Source organism: Agelaius phoeniceus, chromosome 21, assembly GCF_051311805.1.
Source record: "Agelaius phoeniceus isolate bAgePho1 chromosome 21, bAgePho1.hap1, whole genome shotgun sequence".
In the NCBI taxonomy this organism is placed as follows: domain Eukaryota; kingdom Metazoa; phylum Chordata; class Aves; order Passeriformes; family Icteridae; genus Agelaius; species Agelaius phoeniceus.
This window is the reverse complement of record NC_135285.1, coordinates 5,290,134-5,302,208: the sequence shown is the minus strand read 5'-3', so window position 1 is coordinate 5,302,208 and position 12,075 is coordinate 5,290,134. Positions and strand designations below refer to the sequence as shown.

At 43.0% G+C, this 12,075-nt stretch overlaps 1 protein-coding gene across 4 annotated transcripts in view; it reads left to right on the top strand.

Annotated features, from left to right (window-relative positions):
* The window catches only part of CDK5RAP2 (CDK5 regulatory subunit associated protein 2), a 71,182-nt gene that overhangs the window by 49,988 nt on the left and 9,119 nt on the right, over positions 1-12,075 (top strand). Inside the window, exons 27-36 of one of the 4 annotated variants that reach the window (XM_077189109.1) lie at positions 1,255-1,303; positions 2,133-2,245; positions 2,810-2,893; positions 3,401-3,526; positions 7,144-7,260; positions 7,519-7,708; positions 7,916-8,037; positions 9,414-9,662; positions 10,631-10,708; positions 11,422-11,684. In XM_077189109.1, the coding sequence (XP_077045224.1) occupies positions 1,255-1,303; positions 2,133-2,245; positions 2,810-2,893; positions 3,401-3,526; positions 7,144-7,260; positions 7,519-7,708; positions 7,916-8,037; positions 9,414-9,662; positions 10,631-10,708; positions 11,422-11,684 (1,391 nt within the window). Of the gene's footprint in view, positions 1-1,254; positions 1,304-2,060; positions 2,246-2,809; positions 2,894-3,400; positions 3,527-7,143; positions 7,261-7,518; positions 7,709-7,915; positions 8,038-9,413; positions 9,663-10,630; positions 10,709-11,421; positions 11,685-12,075 lie in introns of all 4 variants that reach the window. The other 3 variants (XM_077189108.1, XM_077189110.1, XM_054646555.2) reach the window with 3 other exon arrangements.

Below are 12,075 nucleotides of genomic sequence, written 5' to 3'. Positions count from 1 at the left end.
AGGAACAGCAAGCAAGACCTTTCCCTGGTGTCACAAGTGCTGCTCTTGCTGACCCAAAGCACCAGCAATCCTTCACAGATGTCAGCTGCAGGAGCAAAACACCTGAGGTGCCTGAGATGGGGACTGACCCTCCCATCCCCCTGGAACTGCCTCTGGAGCTGCCTCTGCTCAGCCCCATTTGTGCCCCAGCCACATCATGATCTGTGTTCTGCCTTTCACTGCACATCATGGTAGGATGCTGCAGTTTTGATTGCTCATATAAAGCAGCTGTGTGTGAGAAAAAGGTATTACAGCCTTGTGTCATAGCAGGGCAATAAAAGATTGAGTGTATTCAACGATTTCGGTGGCTACAGAGATTCCTTGCATTGCAAATGAGAAGACTGTAGTGAATAAACATTAAATGCCTTTAAACCAACAGATGGTATCCTATATACTATGAAAAGTCACTGACAACTGAGACAATTCAATATATCTAACACAATGGTGCTGCATTGAATCACACATTAAAGTAAAATGATGTTTGTGGGGTTGTAAAGAACATCCAGTGTACTAAGAATTGACTGTAAAGAAGAAGCATGAGCAGCTGTCTGTCTCTGCATTTCCATCCTGACCTTCAGTTCATTCCCCTGAAATTTCAGCTGTGCAACTCTTCCCTGCCACTTTTGCTTAATTGCACAAAAATCTTAAAATATGGGGAGCCAAGGTGACACCACCAAGCTCTTATTTCTTTATTCAAATTAGAGTCTGAGTCCAGATCTCTTCACTGAATTGTGCCTGTGCTCACACACAATTCCACAGAGAATGTTGCAGGCAAAATCCTGTGTGTGCTCCTTCATTAAGGATGACTACTTAGCCTGACTCCAAAACCAGCACAAAAAATCCAAGTGCAATGGAATTTCTTTTATATAAATGTTATTGAAGAAGTAACAACATGTGCCTATAATCCTTTTGCCATGTAGCACAATTATTTCAAATAGGTATGCAATTAAAACACCAAGGCTGTAAAATCTGGCATCTGTGGTTGGTCCCTGATAATTTTTTTTGTGAGTTCCAGAGCAAAGCTATTGCTTTGTTGCTGGGCTGTAAATGGTTTTGGTCATGTACAGCATTTGACACTAATACAAAGTGTGCCAGTATCTGTTGACTCCTCTAATTTCTCATTAATTTACTACTCTGTATTTAAATAGAGTAAGATGGGGGGAAAAAATTGTAATTCTCAGTATGTGTTTTTAATCAGCTGTTTCTGCTTTGCAGGAGAATCAATAGGTACAGAAGTCACTATACTTTATGAATTAGCTCAAAGGTAAGAGTGCAACTGAACGTTTAGCAAAAATATGGTTGTTTCATCATCTGATAAGGATACTCCATGTTTTGTAGCATGTTTAGCTGTTTGGCAGGGCTTTGCTTATTAATACCTATTCAGTTAATAAACCACCCATTGAAAACTGATTAAGGCTTTTTTCCCCACTTCTCACCAAGCAGGTGAGAGGCTGAAAGAGAAAGGCTGTGCCACCAGGGTTGTTCTTTTCATGAACAAAAATAACCATGTCCCCAATGCAGTGTGGGGCATGCTGAGACATTCTCCTGGTGCAGGTGCCAGGGGGGACAGTCCCTCCCTGAGTGTCCCCCTGCCCTTGGGGCTGGCTCGGGGTCACTCCAGTGCAGCACTGCTCAAGTTCATTATTGTCACAGCACCTCGATGCTGAAGGTGAAGAGAGCAGGTGTTGTTGTGCTGTGTTTGTTGGTTTTCTGCCAGCTTGGGATTCTTCTGTGCTACAGAACTGCTCAGCTCCCTGTTCAAGGCAGCTTGAGGTCCCCTGAACACAGAGGTGACTGCCTGGTGCTGGAAAATGCAAAGTAGGCTGGAGTGCCAGTGATTGTTTCTGCTGACTTCAGTGAGCTCTGGATTTCAGTCTTGATACAACCTCTGATGTGCAGTGGTTTTTCATACCCTGTCACATAAACTTACCGTAAATAGGTGTAAATTTGGCATCCTCTGTCCACTTTCCAAAGTCATAGAGTAACTTTTATACTTTAAACCGTTTTATTTGGCACAAAAGGAATAATGAGAAGAATGCTACCATGTACCAACATCTGCAGGATGAGTCTCCTGTGCCATCTGCTCTTCACAGCTCATCTGACTTTGATTTGTCAGAGAAGTCTCCTCTTGGCTCACCTGAGCACAGGCATGACCTGGAAGGCCAGCACAGCACACTGCCACTTCTGCCAAGCAAGTTCCCTCCAGGTAATGTTTTTCCCATGGAAGATTTACTGGATATTGGGAAAAGCTGATAAATAACACACAAGGGAACTAATTAAGAAATAATGAAGAATGTTTGTCCGCCTCAGCTTTCCAGTTCCTTGCATAATCATTGCAGTTTCAGTGATGAGGCACAGAGATGGCAACCATCTGAATTACCCTTTTTGAGGCAGCATAAAGTGTGTTAGTTTGTGTCCTTGTTGTTTTAAGCTACCAGCTTTTACATTGCTCCAGACACTCTTTAAATAGACAAGTTCTAAGGTGAAAATAGACAATTGTCAAGAGATTATTATGTGGAAAAGGAGAGATTTTCCAATTTTATAGGAGCCAGTGTTGTGTTTCCTTGAGAATTGTTAAGTGCTGCATAATTAATAAGTGGTGTCATGTTTGACCTGGATAGTTCCACTAAACACAAGTGATGCTTGCAGTACTTTATCGGCAGCAATGAAAATTTAATAGCTGAGCTGGCACATCCTGTTCAGGGAGAAATATTGCAGAGCAAACCAGGAGTGTGTGACATGGATAAACTGACACATCACACACTGACAGGTGGAACAGATCTGCTCCCGAGGAAGGATGAAACTTGCAGCCAGCAGAAGAAAAATTGTAGAATAGCAAAGCAAGAAGGAAAAGGTACAGTAATGAAACTTGATACAGCAGATTTCTTTACTGTGGAGTGCATTGTGTAAGTCAAAGTCAAATTTCTCTCTGAGTTACTCTGGGAGCTTCCTATTGTTGTAAGGAAAAATGTGTGCTGGTGGTGTGTGGAGCTGCATTGCAGACCTTTGGATTCTTTCCTCAGTACAGGGAATGTTTAAGTAGATAAAATTGTTATCTATTCCACTTTTGTAGGAAGAAGAAATCTGAAGAGCCTTAAAGTTATAAAAAAGAAAAAAAAAGTTAAAAAGTTAAAGCCTTAAAGTCTTTAAGTTAGAATGTAGAGTAGGAGTTGTCACTGAATGCATGGTTTGAGCACTGTATAGGAAAAGAGATTGTGGAGTCAGATATTCAATATCTGCCATTTTTAACAGCTCTGTGTCATCTTCTAGAATTAACACCCATTAGATTTGACAAGAGTACATAGTGTAAAAGAATACAATCATCTGCTCTAAATAAGAAGTGGTCTCTTGCTTTATTTAGAGTTATTAATGGAGCATCTGCAGGAAATTAGAATCCTGAGACAGCGTTTAGAATATTCCATAAAAACTAATGAGAGACTGAGGAAGCAGCTTGAGAGACAAGTAACAGACAAGGAACTAGATCAAGGTAAGAATTCATTTAATGAGAAACTGAATCCACCTTTCCTGATGAGAGCCTGAGGGATCAAATGCCACTGGAAAGGTTTGGAGCCACTGTTCTCTGTTCTGGTGCTCAGCATCTCTGAAAGCCAAGCTCTGAGGTGGATTTAAAGCTTTTCACAAGTAGCCAGCTTTCACTAAAGATGCTTTTGGAACACCTTTTGAAGCACCCCATCCCTGTATTTTTCTACACTTTGCTTCACTGTCCTTCCCACCTTTTCCCCCATAGGAAAATTGATTAATATGCAATATTGCTCTGACTGGAAGCAGGTAATAAATACAGACATACTTTCCTTTTCCTCAGTTCCACTGGTATTGGCATTAGATTCATTATGTTTTACATCATCCCCATGATCCATTTCTGTTGTTGTTTAAATGGAGGCAACCTGCACATGGCAGTTTGCTTTCAGGGATAATTTACAGTGATGGAAAGCTGGATAAAAAGCATCCATTTCATTCCTGAAGTATTTACACTGCTGGAAAGGCATTCTGTGCTCGTGAAATAACCACACTGAAACACTTCCAACTCTTTTACAGCTTCATAAAGATTCTGGCAAGGGCATCCATTAATGCAGTGAAAGTATATTTTCTTTATAAACTGTCTTAAGCCTTCCATCTGTCTTCTTGTTGCCTTAGCACATCTACCAATGTGTGCAGGAGAAATTTGGAAAAGTAAAGGAAAAAAGCAGCTACCTGTTAGAACAGCTCCTTTTTGTCACTGTGTTCTTTCAGTTCCTGTTTCTCTCTGTATCAAAGATCTCTTTCATGCTATCAGATATGCACATGCTCTCTTGCTAGTGATGCTCCTTTTTCCTGATAGACGAGCTTTCTTTGACTTTTGGTGTAAAAAGAAATCCTGAAGTGAGGCTGAGGGGATTCCCAAGGGCATGTGGGAATGGCCTTAAGCTGAAGGAAGGCAGGTTGAGATGGGATATTGGGAATTAGGAATTGTTCCCTGTGAGGGTGGGCAGGCCCTGGCACAGGTGCCCAGAGCAGCTGGGGCTGCCCCTGGATCCCTGGAAGTGTCCAAGGCCAGGCTGGAGCACCCTGGGACAGTGGGAGGTGTCCCTGCCATGGCAGGGGGTGGAACTCATTGAACCTTAAGGTGCCCTCCAACCCAAACCATTCTGTGACTTGCATTCAACATTTTTGCTTTTAACTGAATGTCCTTAGTTTGTTTTCCTTTAAAACAATTAAGTTGTAACATACTTAATTGTTTATGGCAACCTGCTGAATTCGTGATATTGAATTGTTTGTTCAACAGAAGTTATTGCAGAGATTTATTCTTATTTTGAGTCTCATAAATATTGTATGGCTGTATATACACACATCTGCCCACTGTTCTTGCCATGTTATTTTTAATATTTAGATTCTTTAAGTATTTAAATGCCTCTGGGCTTCCAGTATCCTGTAAATGACTCAAATGCTGGTAATGACTACATCATTCCTGTAGAGCTGGGGCTTGCAGTGCAAGTAGAACTAAAATAATTGCTTCAATAGTTTCAAATGTTAGGCTTCAAAATAAAATCAAAGGTTTAATTTTGAGTGTCCTAGGTTTCAAATGTTCTTAACAGCAGTGCACATTAAAAGGGGGTTTGTTTGCTGTTTTTAACCCACAAGTAGCTAATGTTTCTGCTCAGACTTCTTTTCAGCTTTTGAATGCCTTTATTTTGCTTTCCCTGGGAGTGAATATCTCCTTCCCCATTGCTGTGATTTTCAACAGTGCCTTTCTTTCAGTCAGTGTTTCCTTTGAAACCTTCAAGGTATGCTTCCTTAGCACTCACTTTTTCAGCACAAAACAGGATGAAAACTCAAGTGTATTGCAATTGTGGGCCCTGATGCTCCACTTTCCTCTGGTTAGATGGACCTTTGCCTCTGTGGGGAGAGTAATTGATGTCAGCAGGGCTCTGCACAGAAGTAGCAGCCTCAATAGTTGGGTCAAATTGTGGGATTGTGGCCCTATTACCACTGGCTCTACATTATCCCTTATTATGTAAGATAACCAATAGTTATATTCTAAAGCCTTTCAGTAGAACTGCAATAGCATAACTTTTCAAATAGGATAAAGCTGGGTGATGGGCAATAAATTAAATTAGAATCAAGATGAGACCATCAAGCCTTTCCACTTCAACTTGGATTGCTTTGTTACTGTCTGAAAGGAGAAAGCCTTTTGAGTTCACATAGCTGCCTCAACTCTTTAACATATAGATAGTAAAATGCCATTAGTGCCAGGCTTCCAGAGCCTTTGAGTCTTTCAGCAGTGACAAGAGGTTCATATCATGGCATGCTACATCCCAGTTAGGTAGTGGGTAAAAGCTTCAATTGGGATTACAATAAAATGAGATTACTCAGAGGAAGTGCAGCACATCAAATTGAATTGAACTGCCAGAGCTGAAAGGCATCCTCCTCATACATTCAGCTAATTTTTTCTGCCAGCTGGTTATTTCTCTATTAACCAAATAGTTGACACTCATGTACTTATCTCAGGCTTTAAAGTGTGGGAGATACTGGGATAACCAATCAGCTGAAAAATGCTTTTAATTCTGGTGGGTCCTGAAGTGTTTTAGTGACCATGAGAAGGTCACAAAGGGCAATAACAATGACTTGATCTGCATTTCAGAGGCAGCACCTTGAGAGTGGGAGTGGCACTTTGCAGGCTGTGCTGCAGCAGTGCAGGGCACTGAGGATTACCTGGGCTGGGGTTTGACTGGCTGGGTGCAGGATTTAACTCTTAGAGTCACCTGCCTAGTGCAGCAAGGTCCTCAGAGCAGGATTCATCTGCCTGGTGTTTGTCAAAGTCAGACATTTCACTCCTGCCAGTTACCCAGAGCTTCTTGTGGAGGCTCTAGAGGGAAATCCAGCCCCTGGAGGACAGGGGGTCTCATCCTCAGAGGTGTGAGGAGAGGGGACACAGGGTGAGTTGAGCTCTGGAGGGGCCTGTTCCTCCCCATGGCTGCTGATGGGTGATCAGGACTGGCTTATTTATCTAAATGTTAGAAACACGGATTTAAGAAGGATAAATCTTCATCCTTGTGATCATAAATGGGCTCTGAGTTTGTAATCTGAGGCCAGGACAGAGCCTCCAGCCTTGTGCTCTTGCCTGTGTGGTAAGAGATCTCTCACCAGACTGTTTACAAGCCTCCCTGCATTAACCCCTGTGGATTAGCTGGTAGAATCCCATTGTTCTCTCACTAAATACAGTGGACTGTGAGCAGAGCAAGACTGAAATACATGGTAAACCCTCTTACAGTTTTCTTTTCAAATCATGGCAGTGTCACGAAATACTCCTGCATTTTGTCCTGTTGGGATTTTAGCTGATAGATAAAGACTGCCAGGGATAATTCTGCAATTTTAGTAATGGTTGCCCAGCAATGAGAGGCACTTGTGCTGCACAGGGCTTTGGATTACTTGGCATTAACCTGAGCTGACTTTTAGCCTGTAGTGATAACCTTCAAAATATATAGGGGAGAAATAGCTTTTATAGCATGTTTTTCTGCAATTTTTAAAATTGTTCTTGTCTGGAAAGTTTAATCTTTAATGACCTAGAGATGACTCATAAATCATCTTTTATGTATATATTTATAGGTTCTGCAAACATTTTTATCCATGGCTCAGAGCAGCATAATTCCCTGACTTCTGAAATACATTTCCTGAGGAAGCAAAATCAAGTTCTGAATGCAATGCTAGCAAAAGGATCTAGAGGTAAAAATGTAAACTGTTCTTTACAGGAGTAGCCTGCAACCCATGCCAAAACAGGAAAATATTCACAGTCCACTCATTAAATTGACTTAGCCATTCTTTGCACCCCTGAAATTCCATGCTCAACCATAAACATTCAAGCTGGGATTAGCAATAATGGAATAGCAGCTGGATAGTCTCTGAAAAAGCTGATTTAGTTAAAAATCGTGGCCTTAGTGCATTGTGGGCATTGCAGATACCTTGTGTTTTTTCTTGTTTCAGATAAACAAAAGGAAAATGAAAAGTTAAGAGAATCTCTTTCTAAGAAGAATGCAGTCATTGAGCATCTTCATGAGGACCATGAATGCATGAAGAAGGAAAACGAAAAGTTGCAAAAACAAATTTGCCAAAAGGAAGATGAAATCAGATACCTGACATGTCAAATTTACAGCAGTCGCAATGAACTGAACAGGTATTGATTGGGTCCACATTTAAAAATTCATTTAGAGAAGAAGTTGTCAGTGTGACAGGCATCTGTTTAGCCATAGCCATTAATATTAATGAGGGGCATGGATATGTTCAAAAGGCAAGGGAAGAATTATGGAGGGAAAGAGGAATGGATTTTGGATTTTGAAAAAAATATCAGAATTTAACTCAGCTGTTTATTGGGACTTCACAGGTTGCAAACAGAAATTAATGTAAAACAGCATCAGATCTCTGAGAATGAGAAGCTGCTGCAGTCGCTGCGGACTGAGATCAAGGTGTATGAGAAGCTGGAAGAAGCAAGAGGGAAGGGGACAGGTACAAATGCACAGCTGGCTCTGTGCCCTCTGCCCTTGCACCTCCTCCCTCTGAACATGCTCCTGTCAAAGGCCAGGAGGGCTGGGTCACTGTTCCTTTGCCCCTGCTTGTGTCTGCTCTGCAAAGAGAGATCACAACCTCCTGCTCAGATGCTTTCCCCTGGGGTGCCTGCAAGCCTCAGGTGTGTCAGATGTTGACCACACACCCCCAAGTTTCCTTTATCTTTTTAGCTAAGCTAAAAACCAGAATTGAAGACTTGGTGGCTCAGGCTGGATGAGTTTCCTGGGGATCTTAGATATTTACTTGTCTTCTAAAATCCTGCTGCTGCATCCTTGCATACTCAGGTAGCTTCTGCTTTCTCTTGGCTGAAGGTGGGGGGAGAGGCTTCTCCCTGGGGCTGGCAGAAGTGCTGGCACTGCTTTCTGAATTAGGTGTTTAATAATTTCATGTCCACTTTGCTGTCACTGAAAGTTAGAGGAGGACTGGAGCTCACCCGAGTTCTCCCTCCCCCTTGGAAGCTGTGCCACCGTGTAGCTGTTGGTGTGCTGAGGCAAAGAGTGGGATGCTTTCACTGCTGAAAAGCCCTTACCACATCCAGCAAATTTCCCACTGGAAGTTCTTAAAAGTTGATTTTTTTTCTCCCTGCTGCTCTGTGTTATGCCCTGCAGCCACTGGTTTTGCTGCCTGGCTGCAGCAGAAGAGCCCTGTAGGGACAAGGCTTTGAGGCAGAGCTCAGGGGTGGAAGGGATTCTCCTTGCAGAGTTCCTGATGTCCTTAGAGAGTGGCAGCACCTTCCTCATGCAGCTGAGCCCCTTCCCGCTGTCTGGAGAACCCCCTGAACAGCTGGATTTCAGCAGGAAGGAATGCATGGAGTTGTTTGTGTACTGATCTCTTTCTGTGAGAAAGCAAACACAGCCCTTGCTTTTCTCAGGTTCAGATTTGTTCCTCTGGTTGCCAGGTGATCCCTGTTTTCTTTTTCCTTTGGTGTATAAAATTAAACTCCCAGTTCTACTCCATCCTTCCTCCACACTCTGATGTTCCCCATTCCTTTTCCTTTCCCCAGAGTGTGCATTACTGCACTTCACATTTTGTAAATCCTCTTCATTCTCCTTTTATCTAATTTTTTAGCTTTTGCCATGAGACACAGTAGCTTTTATGGGCAAAGTAAAAAAAAAATGTTAAACCCTTTAAATCTTTCAAGAGTAGAAGCAATTAAGACATGCTTTTTTTTGTCAAACCATTATCTTAATGCTGTTTGTAGTTAATTCTTAATACTGAGGATAGCACTGACTATAACTTACTTGCTGAGTGTTCTGGTGGGAAATACTATTTTAATTGTTAGAGCTGTTTGAGTGTTTCTTTTGAAATTGTCTCAGATCCCAGATGTGATGCCTCAGAAGAATTCCAGAAAGATCAGAAGAATCCACTGGATTTACATGAGCTGCTGGCTGAAATCCAGAGCCTGCGAGTGCAGCTGGAGAGGAGCATAGACACCAACAAGTCTCTGCATGAAAAATTAGAGCAACAGCTTTCCAAGGGGAAGAGAGAGGAAATGGGCCCAGTGTCAGCTGTTAATATCAACTGTGTGTTGAAGCCAGGCTCTCAGCCCTGTGCAGGACTGGATGGTACTGTGCTCTGTGTGCTTTTGGCTACTGCACAACCTGTGCTTCTTACAGCCTTAAACACCAGCAGCTCTCCTCAAATCCCTCTGCTGTTAGAGCAGGGTGTGAAGTGCACCCTGCACTGTCCTGGAGCTGCTGGTGCTTCCTTTGCATCCCAGCAAAGCAGAGTCTCTGGGCTGGGAGGATGCCTGCAGTAAATTGCCATAAATTCTGCTTACCTGGGGGGTTCTTTTTCCACTGCTGAGCTCGATAGTGTTTGCTAAGGGTGAGTGTGTGTTACTCAGGAATGATCAATAAGTGCACTAAATGGGCTCTGGATAAATCAGTTGTCCCCTCTTTGCCCTTGAGGAATGTTTTACCTTTATTTCAATCACTGTTAAGTGATGCTGTTTTAGCAAATAAAGGGAAGTGTAATGTTTACACCCAGGGTTAGGTTATTGTTCCAGTATTGATGTTCATGGGATACAGAGGGCACGAGAATCTTCCTCCTTAAAGTGTTCTGCACAATAAAAGCTTTCCATACATCCAGATAAAACCACATGGGCCAGAAAGATTCCTTGCAATGTCAGCAGCTGACTTTTTTTAGATGTGCTTTTCTCCTGTGCTTAGGGAATGTGGAACTTCTGAAGGAGGAATATAGAGACAATCTTTAGTCTGGTACAGCTGAAAAAAGTGTCCTAGTGCTTGTAGAGTTAATGGGAAGGTTATGTTTGTTAATGAAATATGTTAATCAGGATGTATTTTAGATTTTTTATCTGTGGTTTGACTTTGGGAGATACCTGGAATTTGGATAGATGCTCAGGTATAAAAGTAGATAAATACTGGAAGATCCATGGCATGACACTAGAAAAATCAGCTGGTTTCCCCTGCTTCCAGAGTCCAAGTGTAGCATCAGCAATAAAAGAACTGAAGAGCTGGGAGGGGTTTTTAAAATCTAATCTAAAGCTTTCCTTCTCCCTTTTTACCTGTAGAAAATCTCTGCAACTGCCCTGCTGCCAGGAGAAACATTGGTGAGCAGAACAGATGCTGCATTTCAGCAGAGAACCCAGGTACACCCAGCCCTGTTCAACAGCAGTCGAGTACAAATTAAATTTTTATTTTTTTGTATGAGGATAAAAACCTGTAGGAGCATCGGGGGGTAGGACAGTCAGGATGGATGGAGATGAGAGATCTCTGGAGCCAAGTCTGGAATTTGGGGTTTATTGCAAAGGGCCTGGGGGCAGGGCCCTGCTGGGAGCTGCCAGGCACAGCTCAGAGCAGGCCTGAGAGAAGAGAGGGCAGAGAGGATGGGAGGGTGAGAGAGTAAAAGGGTAAGAGAGCGAGGTTCCCGTTACAATACCATAAATCTTCTTCTGTGTTGAATATTCTGATTCTCACTAACCAATCTAGTACAGGATACAAATCCTACAGCATTTCCATACAGCCTATAAGAATCATTACATTACCATCCTGTGTTACATTTTAAACCCTACAAACTCCTCTTTGGGCCCCTTCTGCCAAGCTGGCAGGGTCTGCTCTGCCCCTTGGGCCTGTCTGCAAGCAGAGGGTGTTGTTCCATCAAAAGGGGATCACCTTCAGCTGGCCACACCATTGTTTTCCAGTTGTTCAGTAACTGAGGGATCTCAAAGCTTGCTTTCATTTCAATCTCGCTTATAGTTTCCATATTCTCAAAACCTTTTGCCAGACAATCCTATTTACAAGGCTTTCCTGTTTCATCTTCCCCAACAAAAACCACCCTGATTTTTCTATTTTTCTGTGCCAGGTGCTCAGGCAGCCCCTCAGGGTGATGTGGACAGTGCCTCAGTGTGCAGCAGCAGCAGCTCTGGCTCCAGCAGGACGTGCACCCCACGCCTGGTGCCCGGCCATCGCATGTGGGCCGACAGGAGCGGCCGGCACGTGCTGGGCCTCATCGAGGACTACGAGGCCCTGAGGAAGCACATCTCAGAGGGACAGCAGGTGCTGGCACACATGGAGATGGCTCTCAGGGAGCTCACTGGCACCAAGCTGCAGGAGCCTGCAGTGAAGGTGGGCGTGGGTTTCTCTGCGTTTGGATTGAAGGCGCTGGAGGTGATGTTCGGTCTCGGGTGTTGATTGTCTCTTATCAGTGAAACAGTCTCACTGCTGTGAGTTCTGCAGCTTTTCATTAGAAGGCACAAAATGGCTAATCATCTCTTGTTACAAGGGCTTTTAAGACTAAACTGACACCTGGATTATTTTCCCTTTTAACCCAATAACTGATCCCACAGAGCCCCCAATGCAGACTTTCCTGCCTAATTACAAAATGCCACCCAAACCCATGAAGAAGAAGAAGAAAAAAGAAACCCGGGACAACACCCTGTGCCCTCCATCTTGCTTCCACCCACAACATACTAAAAATCCCAAAACCTAAATTTCTCACCAAGTGATACACCTACAC